General features: G+C 41.2%; 1 protein-coding gene across 1 annotated transcript in view; it reads left to right on the plus strand.

Annotated features, from left to right (window-relative positions):
• slc16a10 (solute carrier family 16 member 10) overlaps positions 1–23,791 on the plus strand; it is a 162,122-nt gene extending 138,331 nt beyond the window's left edge. The window contains exon 6 of the mRNA XM_068027338.1: positions 16,941–23,791. Coding sequence (XP_067883439.1) covers positions 16,941–17,182 — 242 coding nt within the window. The 3' untranslated portion in view covers positions 17,183–23,791. The remainder of the gene's footprint in view (positions 1–16,940) is intronic.
• The last annotated feature ends 524 nt before the right edge of the window (positions 23,792–24,315 follow it).

The raw sequence follows: 24,315 nt of genomic DNA on the forward strand, positions 1-24,315 counted from the left end.
TTGTCTGCTCCTATGATAATTTGCACATGGTTTAGGCAGTAATCCAGAGATTATTACCCTTGAGGTCCTGCTTTTCAATTTAGAGCCCAACTCCTGATACACCTTCAGCAGGACCTCCTCCCTGTTCCTACCTATGTAAATACAAACAGAAAACATTAAAAAAAATTTTTTTTAATAAGTTTCAGATTCTAACTTTAATTTACAAAATAGCCGTTAACCTATATAAAGGAAATTGCCAGAGACTCTTGGGAATGCAATTGGAAGGTAAAGGTTGATGAAGAGAAGCAGGAATTGCTGTGGGATCAGCTGTTAATAGAATGAAAGAAATACAGTTTGAACTCTTGTACAAGTGAAACAGGGATGAGAGAATCCTCCTCATCTTACAAGTGAAAATATTTTTCCTATCTTATTGCTGTCTAAGTAACCCAGGGGTGTCCAGCTTTGGGGCACATTTAGCCCCAATTGATATTTGGACTTACTACTTATTTGCTGATTTGTTCTGTTTGCAATTGCTGAGCCTGGAGGTTGGGAAGGAGTCTGCTTTGAGTCATTGAATCTTAGTTTAAAGCACCAAATACTGTTTGTCATTGTGTCCACAGTTTAAGGTGTATACTAATTAATTTGATTTAAACTTCATGCGTGGCTTGAGGCTCCATGTTATGTAGCTCTGTGGCCCATGAAGGGAAAGGCTCTTTGTGAGGAGGACACCATGTCTGCAAAGGGATATAAATTGGTTAAATGAGTGGGCAAAAATTTAGCAGATGGAGTATAATGTGGGAAAATGTGAGGTTGTTCACTTTGGCAGGAAAAGCAGAATATCATTTACATGCAGAGAGACTGCAGAATGCTGCAGTACTGAGGCATGTGGGTAACCTCGTACTTGAATCACAAAAAGTTAGCATGCAGCTATTTAAGGATATTTGTCATTTCGGAAGTATAGGCAAAAAGGAAAAGGAGGTGGGGTGGCGCTGTTAATAAGGGATGAGATCAGTACATTAGTGAGGGAGGATCTTGGATCGTAGGAGCAAGATGTAGAATCAATTTGAGTAGAGCTAAGAAAAAGCAAGGGGCAGCAAACATTGGCCTATAAACAACTCCCATCAAACAGTAGTGGTAATGTTGGACATAGTATAAATTAGGAAATTGGAGGTGCATGTAACATGTACAATAATAATGGGTGATTTCAATTTACATATAAACTGGGTAAACCTAATCAGCACTAATGCTGTGGAGGATGAATTCTTGGAGCGTGTGAGAGATGGGTTTCTAGAGTAGTATGTTGAAGAACCAACTAGGGATCGGGTTGTATTAGATGTAGTATTATGAAATGAGAAAGGGCTAATTAATGACCTTGCTGTAAAGGAGCCTTTGGGGAATAGTGACCGTAATATGAGAATTTTATATTAAGTTTGAAAGTGATATAGTTCATTATGAAACTAGGATCTTAAATCTGAACAAAGGAAACCATGACGGTATGAGGGGCAAGTTGGCTATGATGGATTGGGAAAATGCACTGAAAGATTTGACCGTAGACAGATAATGGCTAGTATTTAAAGAAGTATTACATGGTCTACAACAAATATACATTCCTCGTAAGACACAAATCCTAACAGGAAAGTTGAATCAACCATGGCTAACAAAAGAAGTCTAAAGGTTGCATAAGATCAAAGGAATTGGCTTTTAAGGTTGCCAGAAAAAGTGGTAAACACGAGGATTGGGAGCAATTTAGAATCCAGCAAAGGATAGCCAAGAAACTGAGAAAGAAAGGGAGAAGAGAATATGAATGGCAGCTAATGAGAAACATAAAGGGCAGACTGTAAAAACATCTTTAGGTATGTGAAAAGGAAAAGATTAGCAAAGACACATGTGGGCCCATTACAGCCAGAGACAGGAGAATTTATAATGGAGAATAGGGAAATGGAGAAACTAACCAATTACTTTGTGTCTGTCTTCATGGAGAAAGATACAGAAAATCTCCCAGAAATACTAGGGAGCCAAAGGATGTGAAAATGAACTGAAAGAAATTAGTATTAATAAAGAGGTAGGACTCCAAAAATTAACTGGATTGAAGGTTGATAAATCCCCTGGACCAGATGAGCTGCATCCCAGAGTATTGAAGGAGGTGGCTATAGAGATAGTGGATGCATTGGTGGTTATCTTTCAAAATTCTATAGATTCTGGAAAGGTTTCGTCTAACTAGAAAGTAGCAAATGTAACCCCATTATTTAACAAGGGAGCAAGAGAGAAAACTGAAAACTACAGACCTGTTAGTTTGACGTCATTAGTAGGGAAAATGTTAGAATCTATTATAAATGATGTGAAAATTGGACATTTAGAAAATATGATTGGGAAGAGTCAACATAGATTTATGAAAGGGAAATCATGTTTGACACACCTGTTGAAGTTTTTTGAGGACATTACTTCTAGCATAGCTAAAGGAGAACCAGTGGATGGGGTGTATTTGGATTTTCAGAAGGGTTTTGATGAGGTCGCACACAGGAGGTGAGTGAACAAAATTAGAGCACATGGGATTGGGGGTAATATACTGCAATGGATTGAGAATTGGTTAACACAGAAAGCAGAGAGTAGGAATAAATGGGTCATTCTCAGGATGGCAGGTTGTTACTAGTGGGGTAGTGCAAGGATCAGTGCTTGGGTCACAGCTGTTCACAATATATATAAATGATTTGGATGTGAGGACCAAGTGTAATATTTCCAAATTTACTGATGACACAAAAATAGGTGGGAATGTAAGTTGTGAGGAGGATGCAAAGAGGCTGTCAGGGGTTTTGGACAGGCTAAGTGAATGGGCAAGAACATACATGACCGATGGAATATATTGTGAATAAGTGTGAAGTGATCCACTTTGGTAGGAAAAAAAAAGAATGAAAAGAGTATTTCTTAAATGGTGAGAGGTTGGGAAGTGTTGATGTCCAAAGGGACCTGGGTGTCCTTGTTCATGAATCACTAAAAGCTGGCATGCAGGTGCAGCAAGCAATTAGGAAGGCAAATGGTATGTTTTTTTTTATTCATTCATGGGATGTGGACGTCACTGGCCAGGCCAGCATTTGTTGCCCATCCCTAAGTGCCCTTGAGAAGGTGGTGGTGAGCTGCCTTCTTGAACCGCTGCAGTCCATGTGAGGTAGGTACACCCGCAGTGCTGTTAGGAAGGGAGTTCCAGGATTTTGATCCAGCGACGGTGAAGGAACGGTGATATAGTTCCAAGACAGAATGGCGTGTGACATGGACGGGAACTTGCAGGTGGTGATGTTCCCATGCATCTGCTGCTCTTGTCCTTCGAGTTGGTAGAGGTCGCGAGTTTGGAAGGTGCTGTCTAAGGAGCCTTGGTGCATTGTTGCTGTGGATGGTGTCGAGCTTCTTGAGTGTTGTTGGAGCTGCACCCATCCAGGCAAGTGGAGAGTATTCAATCACACTCCTTACTTGTGCCTTGTAGATGGTGGACAGGCTTTGGGGAGTCAGGAGGTCAGTTACTTGCCGCAGCATTCCTAGCCTCTGACCTGTTTTTGTAGCCATGGTATTTATATGGCTACTCCAGTTCAGTTTCTGGTCAATGGTAGCCCCTAGGACGTTGATATTGGGGGATTCAGCGATTGTAATGCCATTGAACATCAAGGGGAGATGGTTAGATTCTCTCTTGTTGGAGATGGTCATTGCCTGGCACTTAAGTGGCAAGTAACATTTGCGCCACACATCAGCCCAAGCCTGGATATTGCCCAGATCTTGCTGCATTTTTACACATACTGCTTCAGTATTTGAGGAGTCGCGAATGGTGCTGAACATTGTGCAATCATCAGTGAACATCCCCACTTCTGACCTTATGATTGAAGGAAGGTCATTGATGAAGCAGCTGAAAATGGTTGGGCCTAGGACACTACCCTGAGGAAGACCTGCAGTGATGTCCTGGAGCTCAAATGATTGACCTCCAACAACCACAGCCATCTTCCTTTGCGCTAGGTATGACTGTAACCGGCAGAGAGTTTTCCCCCTGATTCCCATTGACCTCAGTTTTGCTAGGGCTCCTTGATGCCATACTCGGTCAAATGCTGCCTTGATGTCAAGGGCAGTCACTCTCACCTCACCTCTTGAGTTCAGCTCTTTTGTCCATGTTTGAACCAAGGCTGTAACGAGGTCAGGTGCTGAGTGACCCTGTCAGAACCCAAACGAGGTGATCTTATTGAAACATGTAAGATTCTGAAGGGGCTTGACAGGGTAGATGCTGAGAGGATGTTTCCATTCGTGGAGTATCTAGAACAAGACGGCACAGTTTCAAATTAAGGGGTCTCTCTTTTAAGACTAGATGAGGAGGAATTTCTTCTCTGAGGGTCATTAACCTTTTGGAATTCTCTTCCCGAGAGAGCAGTGGAGGCTGAGTTATTGAATATATTCAAGGCTGAGTTAGATTTTTGATCTGCAAGGGAGTCGAGGGTTATGTGCAGCAGACTGGAAAATGAAGTTAAAGCCATGATCTTAATGAATAACGGAGTATGCTTGAGGGGCCGAATGGCCTACTCCTGTTCCTATTTCATATGTCCTTACCCCTGATATAACCCAGTTTATTTAATACAATTATGATCAATATCCTTTTTTAAATGTGTGTTATTAAAACTTAAGGCTTTGCAGCTGTTTCCACTCTATTGCTCACGTGTATGAACAGGGTTTGCTTTGCACTTCTGCGAAGTAAAGGCAGCAGATTGGGAGCAGCTTTGAGGAAATTCCAGGCCTTTTATAAAAAAAAAAAATCATTCTCTGGATATGGGCATCTCTGGCAGAGCTGGCATTGCCTTTGAGAATGTGGGGATAGGCTGCCTTGAAGCACTGCAGTCCTTATAGAGATGGTGCTTCCACAGTGCTGTTGGGTAGGGGGTGTTGCAGGTATTTGACTCAGCGCTAATGAATGATATATTTCCAATTTTCTTTGCACAAGTATGAAATAACACAAAATATGTCGATAGTCCTCTAACCTCATGTACGATATTAATATTGCCTTGAGCCCTAGAGGCACTTGACAAGGAAGGTTACAAGCTAATTGGTACAATTTTAAAGGAGGTGCAAGAAGAGAGAAGCCTAGGGGTTTGTGCTCAAATCTTTGAAGGTGGCAGGGCAGGTTAATAAAGTAGTTAATAAAGCACATGGATTCTGAGGTCTATTCCAAAGAAAACAACCCCCATCTATTCAATCTTTCCTCATAACTAAAATTCTCCATTCCTGGCAACATCCTTGTAAATCTCTTCTGTTCCATCTTCAGTGTGATGACATCTTTCCTGTAATGTAGTGGACCAGACCTGTGTGCAGTACTCTAGCTGCTGTCTATTTTGTGTTTTATACAGTTCTCACATAACCTCCCTGCTCTTACACTCTAAGCCTCGGCCAATAAAGAAAAGTATCTTGTGTGCCACCTTGACCATCTTGCGTACAGTCCTGCTACCTCCAAGGATCTGTGGACATACACTCAAAGGTCCCTCTGTTCCTCTACACTTCTCAGTATCCTACCATTTATTGTATATTCCTTGTCTTGTTTGTCCTCCACAAATGCATTACCTCAGACGTCTCTGGATTGAATTCCATTTGCCACTTTTCTGCCCACCTGACCAGTCCATTGATATCTTCCTGCAGTCTACAGCTTTTTATTCCATTCATTTGGGGGATGTGGGCGTCGCTGGCTAGGCCAGCATTTGTTGCCCATCCCTAATTGCCCTTGAGAAGGTGGCGGTGAGCTGCCTTCTTGAACTGCTGCAGTACCTGGGGTGTAGGTACACCCCACAGTCCTGTTAGGAAGGGAGTTCCAGGATCTTGGCCCATTGACAATGAAGGAACGATGATATAGTTTCAATTTCCACACTATCAACCACACGACCAATTTTCGTATCATCTGCAAACTTCTTAATCATGCCCCCTACATTCAATTCTAAATCACTGATCTACAGCAAGGGAGCAAGAGACCCAGTACTGAGCCCTGCACTAGCTCAGCCCGAGCTGGAGTATTGTATCCAATTCTGGGCACCAGACTTTCAGAAGGACGTAAAGGCTTTAGAGAAAGTAGAGAAGAGATTTACTAGAATGGTTCCAAGGATGTATGAGTGATTACAGCTTCGTGGATAGATTGGAGAAGCTGGGGTTTTTCTCCTTGGAGCAGAGAAAGCTAAGAGAAGAGTTGATAAAGGTGTTTAAAATTGTGAAGGCTCTAAATAGAGTAAATAAAGAGAAACTGATTCCGATGGCTGAAGAGTTGATAACCAGAGAGCTTAGGTTTAAGGTTCTTAGCAAAAGAAACCAGAGACAATATGAGGAAAAACTTTGTTACACTGCCTGATAGGATACTGGAAACTGATTCAATAGTAGTCTTCAGAAGGTAATTGGATAATTACCTGAAGGAGGAAAAATTGCAGGGATATTGGGAGAGAGTTGGGAAGTGGAACTAAATGGATTGCTTGTTGAAAGTAGGTTGAATAGGCTGGATGGCTTCCTTCTGCCCCATATTCTGTTAACACATATTCTGGAACCAGGCAGAAAAAGGAAGCTGCACAATTAATTTGGATTTATTGGGTAAATCATCAGCAGAGGTTCTCCAGGGTTTTTTGACCCCAAGTGAGTTGAGGGATTTGGGAATATGGCAGGAAAGTGGAGTAGTTGTAGATCAGCCATGATCTTATTGAATGGTGGAGCAGGCTCGATGGCTGCATGGACTACTCCTTCTTGTACTTCTTATGTTCTTATCTTGCCTCGAGAGTGCTGCAATGAGGTAGCAACTCTAAGGCACTTGGTGATGTGGCCTGGACATCATATGAGTTGAGTATAGAAACTGTCGATTGCTCTGTCGCCAACTCCAACCTGGGGAGGTTAGTAACGAGCAAGACGCTGAGAATTAATTGTAACCTTTCCTCGTGCCTGGTAAGAACGGGGTGTGCTGAGAGTTAAAATAGAGGGGGATTCCTGCCACCCCCCTCCGCCCCCCCCCCCCCCACCACCAGAAACTCAACTGGACCAGACATACAAATGCTGTGGCTACTAGAGTAGGTCAGATGCTGGTTAATCTCTGACAAGTGGCTCACCTGACTACCCAATACCTATAATGCACAAGTCAGGAGTGCAATAAAGCAGATAGTTGCTTATAAAGTGAAAATGCAAATGGATAGCTGTTAACGTCAATGTCAAAGTTGCCAGTTATAGCGTCTAAAGTACTATTTATTTCAGGCAGAAAGAGCTGTGCTTGCCTAAACTAAAATATTTTGTATAAAAATGTTCAGGATTGTGAACACATGCCTTTAAATGCTGTCATGGATCCTGGATTAAAAGGCATCTACAGTGGACTAGAGAAACAATTTAGCATCTTGCTTTGTACGCACTCTCGCCACTGTAATCTCCAACTCCCAGGTTTCGGGAAGTTTGTGAGGGTCTGACTGCAGACAGACGAGTTCCTCATAAGTATTCAAAATCCGGTGATAACTGAACTTAATGCAGGAGTGCTTTTCCAGGCTCCCCACAGGGAATCCTTGGGCCTTTCATGGCCCAGCATTCACCATGATTGCAGTCCCTAACAGATCATCCTGCTTCCCTCACAGCTTTCTTGCCTGACTGATGAGGTGAACCGTCTCCTCGGGTACCCTGTACATCTTCCCAGCTGGGTTTGGGCAGGGATCAGCCCAAGGATTTTGTAATGACGCTCAGGATTGGGGGATGGGGGGGTGGGTGGCAAAGGGATGGTGGTGTTTAAAATACCCTGGCCTTATGCCACTAATGGGGCAAACAGCAGGTTCACCCGTCAACCCCTCTGATCCCTGGCTTAAAGGCAAGGCTCGGGTGTCTATTTTATTTGCATTTTTATTTTGTTTTAATACTTTGGAAATTTGTGGTATCCTCCACGAGCACAGGGGGAAAAAAATTATTTTAGTACATTTGCTATACCTTGGTCACCTGAGTCATGACCTTTGGGATCTTTCAGTTGCCCCACCATTTCCTTTTTCACCACAGACAAAAATCGATAGCACAACATTTCACAAACTAACTGCAAGCACCGGGATCGGGGATATCTCTGTTCCAATTGGACCAACATCTGCTGCTACTCTGGTGCCTGGCTTGCTTTTATCCTGTTGGCTGGTTTAATTGAATCTGCAGTTTGTATCATTGCTTTAATGTAAGCACGGCATCAGAGGTAGCACTGCTGGGTAAAGTGATTGCACAGTGCTGTGGGTAGAAGCGCAAGCAGATTATCTGACATCGGACTATAAATCACAGCCAGCAGCACATAATCAGAAGGAAATAGAGTCTGGAGTTGATAACTCTTATCACAAAAAGACAAATGTAAGGGGATTAATACCAGTTAAGTAAAGGAGGCCTGAAGCAAATCTGATACCCTGCACTGCCATTGATTTTTTTTCTCCCTGTATGGAGGAACAATGCCTCTGAAGCATTGCAGTGGTCTGTTGTGTGTGGTCAGATATGCAGTCAATAATTCGCTGAGGTAAATGTTATCAAATGGAAAGTGTTAAAGGAATAAATTACACCGAGCCTTTGTAAAAGTGATTGTTAGATTAAATCTCCACTAACTCAACTTTGCTGTACTGTGAATTTGCTTTCCATTCAGTCTCCTGCATCTTCCATCTGTTAGAAACATCGCCATACTAATCTAGATGACTGCGTAGCTAGCTCCAATTTTAACTCTGGGTGGAAGTCAGTTGGGCCGGGACCATAGCGGGTGTCTAAACCGCCACGACCTTGGCATGCGAGTCCCAGGAATTTTAATGTTCCCTCATTCAGCTTCCATCTGAAATCAGTGGGAGAAGTCAGCTAGCCAGTGGGCAGGAGTGTGTTGTTGGGTGGCAGTCTCTGAAGAAACAGTCCCCAGCACTCGGGTAAGTAATTGGGTGGTTCAGGGTGGGGGGAATGGAGGGAGCTCAGGCCTCATAATCAGGGGAGCAGTGGGGGAGAAGCCCAGAGCCTGGGAGCCCTGAATTTCCCTTGTGAGGCTGAGAGCAGTTCCTGAGCTTCTTGATTTCACAAGAAATGTCCAGTTTTGGGCCTTTTCTGGCCTTCATTCCTTTTCCTGCTAGATTGGCCTGAAGGCAAAGCCACAATGGTTTCCCTGCTGAGGCTCACAGTTAAATACCAGTTGGGCCCTGATGATGTCAGCATATGTAACGAAGAATCCCACTAGTTTCTGGTGAGTGTCCCTTTCACCTTCTCAGGAGAGTAGGCTAAAATCAGAGCCTGTGGGATCTGTGTGGGTTGATGGTGTATAATTGTCCCATATGGTTCAAGATAGGACAACCACTTGTGTACTCCATATACCAGTACAAGTCTCATTTGTCCCTTATTTTTATCTGGCATATTTCCTGTAGTGGTACTCACAATGAGTTGGGCTAAGGTGTATTACAAGGAACATTTGACTTCTCAATCACTGGAGGAGAGCCTCTGGTCAAGGGGCATTGACTGGGAAGGGGCTTAGGGGGTGGGGGGGCCGGTGGAGTCTCTGGGTCTAGCAGTCTTTTAGTCAGATTGGGGGGTTGTCTGTATCACCGGGTCTGGGAGCACTGAAAGGGGATTTCAGTATCATAGTATTTTCACCATTTTTACTTCTTCAGTCACCTCACTGCCTCTTCACGTGAGGTGGTTTTAATATTGCTGTTAGGGGCGCCATACTGGAAACGACTCCTATCCTTTCTGAAGGTCGGACAGGCAAGGCTCCCTATAAGTTTAAGAATTTTCCCGCAGTTTTATGAAATGAGGTTTGGGGGTTATATGTTATATGCTGTAGCAGCACAAACCTGTCATGGTATTCTCCGTGACTGCTGGGAGGAGCAGTGCGTTGTGACTGCACTCCAGAACTACTTTTACAGATTACACTGGCCCATGCTAAATTGGAGCTTTATTGTTGAGGTAAAACAAAAATGTAATTTCTGCTTGGGAGAAGGTTAAAGAGTTCTGCTGTTTCTAAGACCACATTGTGTTCTAAAGGCAATAATCTCATGCAATCTACACCTCCTGATTTAATGTGAAAGTGCCAGAGCAGTCTGTCAGTCAATTTGATGTCTCAATAGATTGTAGCACTGATCAGCACTTCCTATTGGTTCTACATTCTGGAACTATTTGCTGCATCGTTCTTCCACGTCATTGATTAAATGCTGTTGCTATAAAGATTACCGCAGAACGGTCCTCCCGTAAACCAGATCTCATCTCCAGCATAATTTACATTCTGTCTGGAATGTGATTTTTATTTTAATTTCAGTTGCTTTTTTTTAATCGAGTGGTATTGTTTAGCAAACCAGTTTTCCAACAATCCAAAAGAGATGTACATTTTTTTTTTAAAGCTTGAAATGTTGAAAATCTAAAATAAAAACAGAAAATGCTAGAAATGGCAACTCATCAGCCCATGCCAAGCGAAAGGGCAGATTATGACCCTTTGGATGTAAACCCTTGATTGGAACTCCATGAATTTGGAAAGGATGGTTTACAGTAGTCCAGGTTTTTGCTCAGAGCTGCTCCTGCTCCACTGCCAGAATTTCACCAGAAGTGCTGCGGAAACCCACTTCCCAGAATTCTGGCAAAGTTACGGCAGCAGAGTGGGTGCAGCTCCATGAAAATCACCAACTGTTGTAATTTTAGTAAGTTTTTAAAAATTCTTCAGCATCCATCTGTTGATTTTTGTTTATTGAATATATCAGTAACCCTCCACCCTGTGTCCCTATATAAAGATACCGACAAAGAGTAGACAAAGCAAAACGACCTTCTGAGCGAAAGCAGCAGTTTTAGAAATCTTAGGTGAAAAGTCAACAAAGTGCTGTTTGGTCAAGTCATTCAACATGCTTAACATATTTTCATTTGTGGCCTTACCCCTCCTTACCTCTAACCTCCTCCAGACCAACAGCTTCCACCCACCTGCCCCCACAAACTCTTCCATCTCACCACTTCCCTCTTCTTTAGCACGCTGTTTAAAGCACACATTTTTAAACGACTCACCCCCACCTTCTCGAGCAATTAGGGATGAGCAACAAATGCTGGCCTTGCCAGTGACGCTCACATCCCATCGATGAATTTCTTTTTAAAAAGAGTCGTTGGTCGTTCCCACCTAATATCTCCTTCTGTACGGCTCCATTTTTTTCTTTTGGATTGTGCCTCTTTAAAGAGCCTTGGGAGATTCTTCTAATTTTAAGGTGCTACATTAAATGCAGGTTGTTATCATAGTCATCAGTTAGACAGACCTCTTGGTCATTGTTGCTGTGTAGCAAACAGGATGTATCAGCTATTCAGCTCTGAAGAGAGAGATCTGTACATAGCTGCAAAAAGTACATTGGAAAGGCAGTTGCTATAATGAGTGAGTTCAGTGGAAATCATGAGTGATGTGAAATAGGCTGCTGATTTGTTATCATCCATTTTACACTTTTGGGCAAAGTCGAGATTTGCCCTGTTTGATTTTTTTCAATATGTGGATTACCTTGACACAATCAAAGTTGTAGAGGAGAGGAAGTGAAGTAGCACAAAGGCAAGTGAGATTAGTAGGAACAGAATGGAAATCATTGTATTGTATTTTTTTTAACTGCAGGTCTTTTCTCTCAGTTTTATATGTCTGTTTTATATTAATCAGGTTGCTCAACTTTCAGTTATCCATATGATAAAAGCCTTTCATTCGATATACTGCCAGTAATATCTCCAAACACTTTTCTTACAATGAATTGCTGTGAAATACAGATGTTAGGCAGACATATATAGGGGCTGGTAATGTGATGGCCAGCGTCGGTTGTACTGATGCATAGCAAGAGCCACCTCTCTTTCAAATGGGGTATGTGGGCGGGAGGCCTGCTACACAACTGATGAAAAGTGGATACCAATCCTCAGAGATGGCATACAAAAGTGAGCACTGCTTCTTATAATGTAGTCAGATTGCTTGAGAAATGCTCCCATTCCTGTGAATAAGGATGACAGAAGGGAGGGCTGCATGAAATCTTTTTCCTGTGTTTTTTTTTTTGCCTGTGTTTTTCTGTCTTGCCAATAGAGCCCAAATGCTAACCTGCTATTGAACTTTTGGGCCTGAACTTCTGGTGCCTTCCCTCACCCCTCCTCCCACAAAACGAAAAACCCTCTCTCTGAGCTGTCAGTTGCCATTTATGTATCTTTGGTACAGAAAATCCTACCTGTTTGAACTCTGCTGAGTATTGCAAGTGGCATGCTGGGAACAGAACCCACACATTTGTCACTGCTGACCTCAATTTAAGTTCATTCAGACACCGGATTGAGAGTCAACTGAGGAGTGATAGACTGGCAACACTACTTGGGAAAGGCATTATCAGCTTCGTTTCATTTGCCTTATCATTCGGAATAAACACTGCTAATCTTTTTAAAGGCCTGTAAGCCTTGCAGTGCTGCCTTAAGCCTTCAGTAGTAGGAGTGCATTCACCAATCGTCGTCTTGCAGCACGATATCAAGTTGTGAATATTGAAACAACATCTTCACATCATTATTTTATTGAAGACTCTGCCTTAAATACTGATATTGCATGAATGAGTGCTTACCTTTTCATTCGCCATTCCCAGAAGCCAATTTGAATTATATTGCTAGTCAATTTCCTGTGGAATTTCACACCTGAAGTCAAGACTAAATGTCATCTACAGGTGAAGCAAGGTTAGAGATTGTGAGTTAATTGGATCAAGGTGCACAGACATAATTTGTAATTTTACTTTATCTGTATTGCTTAAAATAAACACAGCAATTGCCTGAAGGCTCAGAAAATATCATTATACATTATCTAGACTCCTCCTTTATAGGTTGAAATACAGTACTGTACTGTATGTGTGTAGAGTAGAGTCCTGACAGTGATCATTTTATACTTTTTATATAAATACTGTATATTTCATAATTAATCACTCGTGACCTTCCTGATCTCTGCATCTCAGCTGCTCACTGGATAAACTTGCAGCAAGTATTTCAACCTGTAAAGCACGAATCTAGGTAATGTATAATATTTTTTGAGCCTCCGGGCAATTGCAGTGTTTGTTTTAAGCAATACAGATACTGGTACAGTGTGGCACCACCTGTCTGGGCACAACTCTATAGGTTTCTGTTTAACTCGTGACCAAACAATCACTGACTTCGTGGCTCCAATCTTCATATTTTTAAACAACCTTTCAAGTCCAATTACAGTTTTTGTTGCTTATCTGCACAAACTGAAAAACTGATTCAGAAGGTAGGTAAAGTGAACTTTCCGGTGGTCGGGTCGGGTTTGGGTTGGGTCAGGTCGGGTCGGGTTTGGGTTGGGTCAGGTCGGGCGCGGGAAAAAATGGAAAGTTTTGGGCCGGGTTGGGCTCTGGTTCGATGTGGTTCTGTTGGGTTCGAGTCAGGTTTTTTTTTCCTGACCTGAAAAGGCCTTTACCGGACTGTAGCTGCACCCAGTGGTGGCTTATTGGTATCTCCATTGAAGGGAGAGGGTAACTACAGTTTATAGAGGCAGATTCCCTTGTAAATGTGGATCTAGGAACTCATAATGATAAAGATTGACGGGTATGCATATCAGATCTTCACTATGTTTATTAATAGATAATCATTAAGCGTGCCGGCATGTATGAATTGAACAAATCACCCTAAATTAAGAAATTTTATGTTATTTTTCCAGCCAGTAAACTATCCTGAAGACAATGACATTATGCCTTTTCTACATAGGATGATAAAATTTACAGCCAAAGGAGATCATTTAGCTGAAGATGTCTGTAATAGTTTTCTGAAAGAGCAATCCATTTAGTTTCAGTCCCCTTTCCTTTGCCCTTCCCTCTGCCCTATATTATTTCTACAAGTTTATTTTTTTCCAATTTTTTTTTTAATTGTCTTTTGGCTCTCAAACTAGAGGAGCTATCAACTCGTAGTTACAGCAATAATTGTCAATTAGTTACCAGGATAAGAGCTTTTATTTTGAACTTTTGACTTTGGAGCAAATGACAATTGAGCAGACGTGATCTTTGTTCTGATGCCCAATGGCAAACTTGTTTTGTGGTGTGCAAAGTTTTAAAGAGAGGAAGCAATGTGCTAGAGTAGATAACGAGAAAAGTTGGCTAAGCATTTCTGGATATGACCTGAGCAATGTGAGAACATTGAAAAAGCAGGAAATATTAATAGGTGGTAACATTGTATAGGCCATTATATCAGACATGACCTAGTGCTATTGAGACATGCTACTAAACAAAAACCAAGCTAGTTATGGAGGGCACGCTCTGAATTTTTGAAAATAGAGGAAAAAGAGTCTAGGGAAATTGGTAACTGGCATTGACCGTCCAGTACGTCTGCAGAAATGAATAGGATCTGTTCCTCATTACTTTGAGTTGCATACTATCTTCCCTTTCACTCAGTGGAGTGAAATTTCACTTTTACTATTGAGGGTAAAATGGACATACCTTGCTCTATGGCAGCGAGGCCTGGACAACGTATGCCAGCCAAGAGCGACGTCTCAATTCATTCCATCTTCGCTGCCTCCGGAGAATACTTGGCATCAGGTGGCAGGACCGTATCTCCAACACAGAAGTCCTCGAGGCGGCCAACATCCCCAGCTTATACGCACTACTGAGTCAGCGGCGCTTGGGATGGCTTGGCCATGTGAGCCGCATGGAAAATGGCAGGATCCCCAAAGACACATTGTACAGCGAGCTCGCCACTGGTATCAGACCCACCGGCCATCCACGTCTCCGCTTTAAAGACGTCTGCAAACGCGACATGAAATCCTGTGACATTGATCACAAGTCGTGGGAGTCAGTTGCCAGCGTTCGCCAGAGCTGGCGGGCAGCCATAAAGACCGGGCTAAAATGTGGCGAGTCGAAGAGACTTAGTAGTTGGCAGGAAAAAAGACAGAGGCGCAAGGGGAGAGCCAACTGTGCAACAGCCCCGACAAACAAATTTCTCTGCAGCACCTGTGGAAGAGCCTGTCACTCTAGAATTGGCCTTTATAGCCACTCCAGACGCTGCTTCACAAACCACTGACCACCTCCAGGTGCGTATCCATTGTCTCGAGATAAGGAGGCCCAAAAGAAAAGAAAAAGAAGCAGATTGATCAACCATTTAATACCCAGTCTAATTTTCATCCCCATCGGCGTTGAAAATGGGAAGATGTGTAAAACAGGCAGCAAAAGTGAAAATTCCCTCTCTCCCCGCCCCTCCTGGTCTCTCTAAGATACTTTTACATTAGCCGTAGAGAGGCTCTTGCACTGCTAGCTGGATTTGCTAAAACTGGCTGCGTAGAAGACCTGATAAGATGGGGCCTTCTGAGCTGCCAGTCTTAACAAATCAAGCAAATTTACAAGAGGATTGTTGCTGGATGTGTAAGACTGTTATCAGCAACTGGTAGGCAGCCCTCGAAGAAGAATATAAAAGCAGCATGAAAATCTTTCTTGTTCTCTTTTTTCCTTTTTCTAGCTTTCTGGATAGCCACTAGCAGAACTGTGTTGAGTAATCGTGTGTATATATAGCATGCCTGATGCTCAGGATTTTGTTAACATTTGTTGATTTTGCACTAGTATGCATGATTTACTGTCATGAGGGAGAAAAATTCTTCCTCTCCCTATCTTCTATCCCAGTGAATTGCACATATTAAAATAAAAAGCGAAATCAATAAATGGCTAGTTAAATTATTGTTGCGAACACTGTACTTGCCTCAACGTGAATTTACTGGAAGACTAACAGCAACTGAGTGAACTTGGCTTTGGTGCCGCTCCAGACAGCGTTAAAATCATTGGATGGTTTACCTTTTACTTCACGATAATTTAATTTCTCTTATTTTAAGACCTTGTTTGTAGGTGAACAGCACGTCTAGTCCTACTCCATACTATACAAAATTCTACACAATACCATATTAAACTCTCAGCTGTAGGAATTTGGGGTAATCCCTGAGAATTCGATAAGATGTTGGCTGAAGGTTTTAAAAAAATAAAAGCATTAGTTTGAGGAGTTGTGTTGGAGTTGGAGCTAGTACTGAGTTGCGTGCCCAGGAGTGGTGAAGGGACCAATACAGTCTCTATAACGTGCAACCAACTGAGAAGTTCCATGCAAAGCAATCTAATTTATGGATGATACCAGGCGGGGCAGCGGAATCGGAAGGGTCAGCTTAGAAATGACAGAATAGCGGACATGATGGGCCGAATGGCCTCCTGCACTTTAACAATTCTGTGACCAGAATAGTCGTTGGTGGGATTTAAGGCAGACAAGTGTAAAGTACTGCATGTGGAAGAAGAAAGACAACGCGTAAACTCAACGAGTGGGGTTGATCAAGTCAAGGATGAAGCTGGCAGACATCTGGTCTAAATAGGCTTGATGCTCAATATCTCCAACCATTGGAGAGCAGCAATCAAAAGAATATTTAACTCCATAAACAAACAATAGAATGTAAATCAGAGGACATCATTACCAAACAGTATAGTGGTCTGGTCAAATCACACCTTGAGCACTGCACCCAGTTCTAATCATTAAGACGCAAGGGAGACCTAAAGCTCTTGAAGTGCAAGGAAGAGGCTGATCCCTGCTGTCAAGATTCTAGTTATGAAGAAAGATTAAAGAAACTTGGGATTTTCTGCCTGGAAATGAGATGTCCAAGAAATGATCTTGAGATTCATAAGGAAGTTGAGAGAGTGGAAAGGGTTGCTCTGGAATGTTACTTTGAATTAACTTGAGAGTGGGACAAAGAGACACAAGTTCAAACTAATAAAACACAAATTTCAGATGGGCATCAGGAAAACTTTCTCCTTGCAATCAACATATGGATGGACTTCTAGGAAAAATGGTGGAGTTGCAAACCCTGGAATCATGTAAGAAGCAATTGGAGGCTGTAGTGCGTAGAATTTAGGATCTCTCTGGATGGATGAATGAATTAAGATGGGCCAAATGGCCTCCCTCCTCTGTAATTATCTTGCGATCTTATAAATGCAGCAACTCATTCTGCTTTGTTCCTTTCTCAGGTTTTCTGCGCGACTCTCTGGGCACGTACAATCTTGCGTTCTACCTTGCTGGTGTGCCACCAATGATCGGAGGAGCAATCCTCTGCATTATCCCATGGATCCAGTACAAGAAACTCAAGAGGCAGGAAAAGCAGAAAGCGTCAGCAGGAGAAATCGCAACCAAGATGCTGGATCACGATTCCAAGAATGTTCTCGTGCCTGGCAGTGGTGAGCCACAGAAAGAATGTGCATCCAGTATTTAATATCCAATTCCACTGCTCAGACTGATGACAATTCAGGTTTTACAAATGAAACTATTTTATAAGTGAGGTTTTTGTTTTTTTGTTGCAATGAACCAGAGCAGTTAAGAATTCCCAAGTGGAAAAGCAAAGAAAAATAAACAAGAGAAACAAATTGGGAGTCTACCCAGAGAAGCTCTTTACATCGTACTGCATTTCTTATATGCTAAGCCATTTTTTACACCTAGTTAATTTTAGTTTATCTCTCTCTAAGCTGGATGTAATTCTATAATCCAGGCTTAATTTGTAATGATACGATAGCTGACCAAGTTAATCATATAACTTCCTTCAGAAATACTGAAGAAAGACCAGTAAAAAGTATTTACAACAACCGCAATTTCCACTGACTATTAGGATATTTTAATCCATCCTCACTACTGCATCAGTACAATCTCCTTTCGAGGAGCTAATTTTATCTGGAAGCTGTTTCTAAATTTCAAAACAAACATATTGCCCCTATGTAGTACCTATGAAGGTTAAGCTGCACAAACTTAGAATGCTAAATATTACACGGGAAAACCAATTGAAACATGCGTAACCTCAAAACATTTCCTTACGCCCAGTGTACTTGGAATAACCGAATATTCTTGATTTTGGTCTATTTTTAAATACAAATCTATAATCTTCAGAACATTAAACACTGGCCCATCCTCTCACAGGGACAATGATTAGCGTATCGATTATACGTGATGCATAATGAATGTAACAACAACAATAACTTTTATTTATAAAGTGCCTTTAACGTGATTAAAACATCCCGAGGTGCTTCACAGGAGTGTTCTAAAACAAAATATGACGCCATATTAGGAATATTAGAGCAGATGACCGAACGCTCGGTCAGAGATTTTAAAGAGCATCTTAAAGGAGGAAAGCGAGGTGGAGAGGTTTATGGAGGGTATTCCACAGTTGAAGGCACAGCCACCAATGGTGGAACAATTAAAATTGGATATGCTCAAGGAGCCAGAATTGGAGGAGCACAGATATTTTATAGAATACCTTATGAATATTCTGGAATAGAAATCACCAAGGTACACAGGGCTGCATAAAGCAGACATTACAGGCTTGATGTGTCAGATGGTTAAAATACTCTTCTAGTCCACCCAGTGTACTGACATTCATCTTAATAAGAAAGTATTTGTTTTTTGATTTGTGTACAGCTTTTAAAGTGAAAGTATTATTGATCGGAAACAAACCTGCTTCAAGCCTCCTCTGTATCTTGGACACTAACGGGGAGGAGGCTTATTCGAGCATGCAAGGTTTAGAGATGACAGCTGCTGTACCTGGCAGCCAAAACCATTCTGTGCAGTATTCTGATTTGGTCACTGTAAAGTACCTCCTGGAGTGGAATGTGCAGGTCATAAACCACTGCTGGAAGAGCTGACATCTGTACACAGTGAAGTTGGGGTAGACTTGCTTGGGAACAAGGCTATATAAATATTACTTCTACATGAAGTGTTGCAAACTTCATTTTTTATGGCAGAACTATTTTTTAAAGAATACAACCACATTAATGCTGCGATAGCCACAAATATCGATCAGACATTTTCGCATCTGTGTTCAATTCAGTATATCATGTAAATCTGAGTCATTTTCTTTTGCTGACAGTAAACATGGGATGAACTATTGCTCTTTACAGCAAGTTAGATCAGGACTACTCATGTTGATGGGAAATGCTGCATCTTCCCTCGTGCCCCTGCCCTGCGTCTTCCCCCATCCCCTTTCACAGTTTTAGTAAGCGGATGATGTATGTAAGCCTTACAAGTAGGTTTCATGTGAACCTGTTGGTCTAACACCTGCAATAGCCCAAATAGTCCTCATAGAATACACAATTTATAGACTACCTCATCTAATTTGTGCAATGCTGTTGCTGCAAAGTGAAGAGTGAAGCTCCCAGAGCTAAAAGGAATTCACTCTGCATTTCAAAAATAACTGTTGTAGAAAGCTTTTGATTAAGAATTTTAAACTTGTAGGTGAGAGACCTGCCCAATATTTTTCTCTGTAAATTGGGCTTATGAGCTTAGTTATCGTATCTGGAATACAAAAAATAACCTACTGTTTAGTCAACAAACATTTTTCACTGTAACTGTACAAAGAACATTTGAGCAGGAAAGGGATATGAAAAGAAAAATAGAGAAAATGGGGACTCGCCTCGTGTAGAAAGCCAATTAGTGAAAAACATTTTCACCATAGAACTTTACATATTTGGAAAAAAGCTGCAGTAACTAATAATAATTGTGGGTGCACAAAAAGCTGGATTGGGATGGGGCAGGGGTTCATGTCTGTTTGTCTAGCTGAATTACTGCCCAGCATATATACCAGGTATATAGCAAAACTGGGATGATCCAGTTTGCAACTGCAGCAGTTAGTATTGTAACAAAGTGGTGTGCTGTTTTTAACAGTCATTCCCTGCTGCTAAGATGCTAATGATAAAACTGTGGTTCCTCCGTGTACCTTCTGTGACTGAGACACATGATATTACCCTGTTGGATTACATACCACTAAGTGAAAGACAGAATCAGAAGTCATGTTTTTTCCAAAAATCTGCCCCATGGACAATAACTCTACATTGATGTAAAATGTTGCAATAATAGTACACAGATGAAAATACACTCAAGTTTTGCTTCAGTAAGGAGCATTATCCCTCCAGTATCTCTTTGAATTTTGTACAGATCTTAATTAAATCCTGCAATTGAAGTGAGTATCTAACATACTTTGATACACCTTTGCAACTGGTTATAGAATAGCTAGTTTCAATATTGTTCTATCCCAGGTAGATGACAATGTATGGGTATTTTGTCCATGGCAGAAGATTTCCACAAACTTAATCCATAATGTTTTAGCTAGGCTATTGTTAAATGTTAAGGAATCTTGAGCTGATTGGGTATTAAGGCTTGTTACACGCACTATTGAAATGCCTGCTGTCTTTGTGGTGAAAACATGTGTTGTATTTTGCTGACCTGCTTTGTCACTGATGAAGAAATCTGGCCATTAATGTGCTTGAAAACTACCAGCAAAGGATCCACTGGGCCTTTAGTTATTTGGTGTTATCTACGGTTCCCTCCCCAAAACATTGTGGCTGCTGGCACAATTGGAACTTTCAAGACCCAGATCGATGGATTTTTGTTTGGTAAGGGTTTTGAGGGAAATGGAGCAAAGGTGGGTAAATGGAATTGAGATACAGATAAGCTATAATCTAATTGGTGCAGGCTGAAAGGGCTGGACTGCTTTCTCACTGGCCCCCGAGCTCCTTCCCACACAAACTTCCAGCTTGTCTGAAACTCTGCTCCCACATCCTGTCCCAAACTACCAACTCCTGATGAGCGCCAATGACTCCAAATCCAAAAATCTTACTCTGGTTTAGCAAACCTTTGTCCAGCATGACTTCACCCGACCTGTCCCTACACCCTTCTCAAGCTATGTATCCCAGTTCTTCCCTTATGGTCCTCCTGCCCCCTCCCCATTCCCTGGCATTCCTCACTTGTGCTGGGGCTATTCTTTGGAGTAAACCCTTCATAAACCTCTTTGCCATGCTAATACACTCACTACCTGTAATGGCCTGCTTATAGCCATTTCTTTTCTGGCTATGCTTTGTCAACCTTTAAGCACCACAAGCTTAGACTTTCCTAGGTAAAAGCCCCTTGGGATGTTTTATTGTGTCAGAAGCACTATACAGATGCAAGTTATCAAAGTAGCATTTAAGTACATGACACACCTGCAGGTCGTGTGAAGCAACACAAACCACTTATTGGCAATATTCTTGCTTACACCAATGCCAACCTCTCAATTTTATACTACCCCTTTGGCACCACTATGCAGCTCCAAAAGTGCCAGTATGGCACCAATTCCAATGCAACATCATGCACTGCTGTGCAATCTTGGCACAAATGGCTGCACAAGGTCCTATACATTCTGCAGGGTCGTTGCTCTTTGTTCTGTTCAATTGTAAAGGCATGGTCATGTTCTACTTTAGATCCTTGCCCTGATGTGTGTTTTATTTCAGTGAGTAGCTACCCTAAATTGACACATTTTACCTAGAATGAAAATATTTTTTATGAATTCTTTTTTAGTAGTCAATGAAGAAGCAAATTGGTTTCCAAATTTAATAGCACACCGAATATCCTGGAGCACTTCAGAATTAGTGTGACAGAACTACCTGTGGGGTTAAAGGGACTGACAACTAACAAGGTTCCTTGGGCCCCTTAACCTATGTCAATATGGCTGAAGAAGGTAAGGGAGAAAATTGGACACTAGTTACAGTGATTAAAAAATCCTGGTGAATTGGTGCGGTTGCACAGGATTGGAAGCCAGCAAACCTAGAACGTGTATTTGAAAAGGGGGACAAGTCTGATCCTGGCAATTACAGGCAATTACATTCGCCTAACATCAGTAACTGGTGAAATGATGGAAATCATTCTAAAGAGTCATAACTTCAGTTAGAAGAACCCAGCATGAACTTCAGAAGTGGAGAATCCTGCCAAACAAGTTTCTTCCACTTCTCTGAAGATGTTCTAAATAGAACAGCAGATCTTCTGTGACATTGCTCATGGTAAGTTGGAGAGTAGTACAACTACAGGAACATTATTCATGTTAATGCCCTGTGAATTATTCTGCTGCATAAGTAAAGTTATGATCTATTAGGGCCACAAGGTGGAATGGCTATGAATGGGCACATTTTGTGGTCAGTTAATGGGTTAATGTAGACTGGCAGCAGCAGATGATATAATACTTCAATATTTTACATCTGTAGCAAAGTGTGCATCAGAGATGTGTTGGATTCTGAATTTTTATTTTTACACATTTATAGTGGAACTCCTTACGGTATTGTCTACTTGGACTTTTCAGAAAGTACACCGAGGATGACTGCTTGGACCATTTTTTTTTCTAATTATAGAAAATGCTGAAACCAATTATAGTGCTAGTCGATTAGACCAAATAAAATGAGCAGTAGGGAGAGAGGGTTTAGATCAATGGATTAAATTGTAATCAATGGAAGATTTAAATCAATTACGCTATTCGGCAGACAAATGATATGAAATTTCATTGCTGACATGTGATGTATTTCATATTTGGGTGAAGAAAGTGTGACATAAGTTTACAATAATGAAATGGATTTAGCTGAGGGAGACTTGCAAACAGCTCTGAGAGCAGCATTAGCATCATCACGTTTAAATTCCATTTCCTGGATGCTGGACCAGCAGAGGGCAAGGTACTAGAGGATCAAACCTCAAAGGACTGATTTGCCTTTTCTCATCCTTGACTATTCTTGTATTCTTTTATAGTAGGGAGCTTTGTAATTGCACTAGACTGGAAGTAGTGTGTAAACCGATCAGCTTGCATTGGAAAAATTGCACCTTGTTCACAGTTGATGCAGCATATTAATCTGCCAAAGAATGAAAGAATGCCAAATGATTTTTTTTGGGACCAACTGTCACCAGAGTGAATGCAGGATTCTATGCACCGAAGTAAAAACTAATTAATGCAAGGGATTATCTCCAGAAAATGGAGACTCTGCTCATTTTACATCAAAATAAATTCAGGTCCAACATTTCAGAATCTCCGTTGGAGTATCATCGACCATCCACAAGCTTTAAGGGTAAGACTACTATGACAGGAAGCAACAACTGTACGTTGTAGTAACTCAGAGGTATTTGTTCCCACTTTCTGAGGAGCCCTTTGCAACTAGTTGCTAAATGTGCAATTAGTTATTATTAAAACATGCAATTAATTTTTTAAAGCATTATTGTCAAATGTATTTTCCACTGTAAAATTTTGATTTTTGAAATGCTCTGTCGTACCATTTGCAGCGGGACTGTTTTTTTTCCCCAATGGTCCACATCTTTTAATATACGTCCATTTAAGATTTGTGCTTTTATATGTGAAGCCTGTTTGGGACTTCCATCTCAAACATTTGACATTAGCTTGTATACTGTGTCTACTTACTATTTAGCTACTATGGTAGATTGACGCTAATTACCTTTTCTGGTTGCTTCTCTGGAATTTCTCTGCAAAGTGCCCCATTGTTTTCACTTGCTGCTTGTAGTCAAATTATTTTGTTAATCAATTCTCAGAAGCTATAAACTGTTATCAGTTCTTCTTGAATGAACATTTGACAGAATAGTTCAATAATTTGGACAAGCAAATTCTCTCTGTAATTTGTTCTTCACTTTTGTTGACATACGGAAAACTGTGAAGCATTCTTTCGGATAGAGAAGGTAATTTTATTTGTTGTATGTGCTGTTGAAACACCTCTGCCTTTTGTGTTCAAAACATCTATAGCAGTTTACTGACCCACTCTCTCTGATGATGAAGGCAGCCAATCATTAACATGGCCCAAAACTACCAGCAAAGAGTTCACTGGACCTCAAGTTATTTGGTGAATTCAATACCCAGAAATCGGTTTTGGGCACAACTTACAAGGAAATGCCTGCAAAAAAAAAAAGACTGAATAAATCACTCAAACGTGTTTGTGTGCTAATTGTTGCTACATTATACAAAGTTAGAAATCTGTTAATACAAGTTTCAGGAAGAAATCCTCTACATCAATGTGTAATTCCAATGACTTTTTAACAAAAACGTGAAGCAGGTTATTTGATTTATTGATTATACTTTCTCCATACTGATATGTTTTGAATCAGTATTTCAGCATGTATTGGAATTTGCTCAAACTTGTTTATTTGTAATTTGCACCATACATTGTTTACATCTCTGTATCTGACTTTTTTTGACTCTTCAACAGTCCAAATTTGTGACAATCTATTTCGGAGCAAATGGAATTCAAGGAATTTTTCATCAAATTTTTCCCGTTTTTAAAAGGATTGATGCTTACCTGAATTTAAGAATATGCAATAAAGATATTATTCCAAGTTTACAAGTGTGTGTGTTTGTAGTAAAACAAACCTAGAGTATAAAACTAGCAAAATAGAAAAGAATTAGTGCTGTGGGGAGGGTGGTAGAATTACCTGGGTGACACTGAATTTTGTGGAAGATCCTGCATCCTGCTGAGAGCTGGTGAGCAGACTGGAGAAGTCTCTCTAAGACTGCTGTATCAACTATGTTTCATAGCCATTTCTATCCAAATGAGATGCCCTCCAGAATCC

Source organism: Heterodontus francisci, chromosome 3 (assembly GCF_036365525.1).
Source record: "Heterodontus francisci isolate sHetFra1 chromosome 3, sHetFra1.hap1, whole genome shotgun sequence".
Classification (NCBI taxonomy): domain Eukaryota; kingdom Metazoa; phylum Chordata; class Chondrichthyes; order Heterodontiformes; family Heterodontidae; genus Heterodontus; species Heterodontus francisci.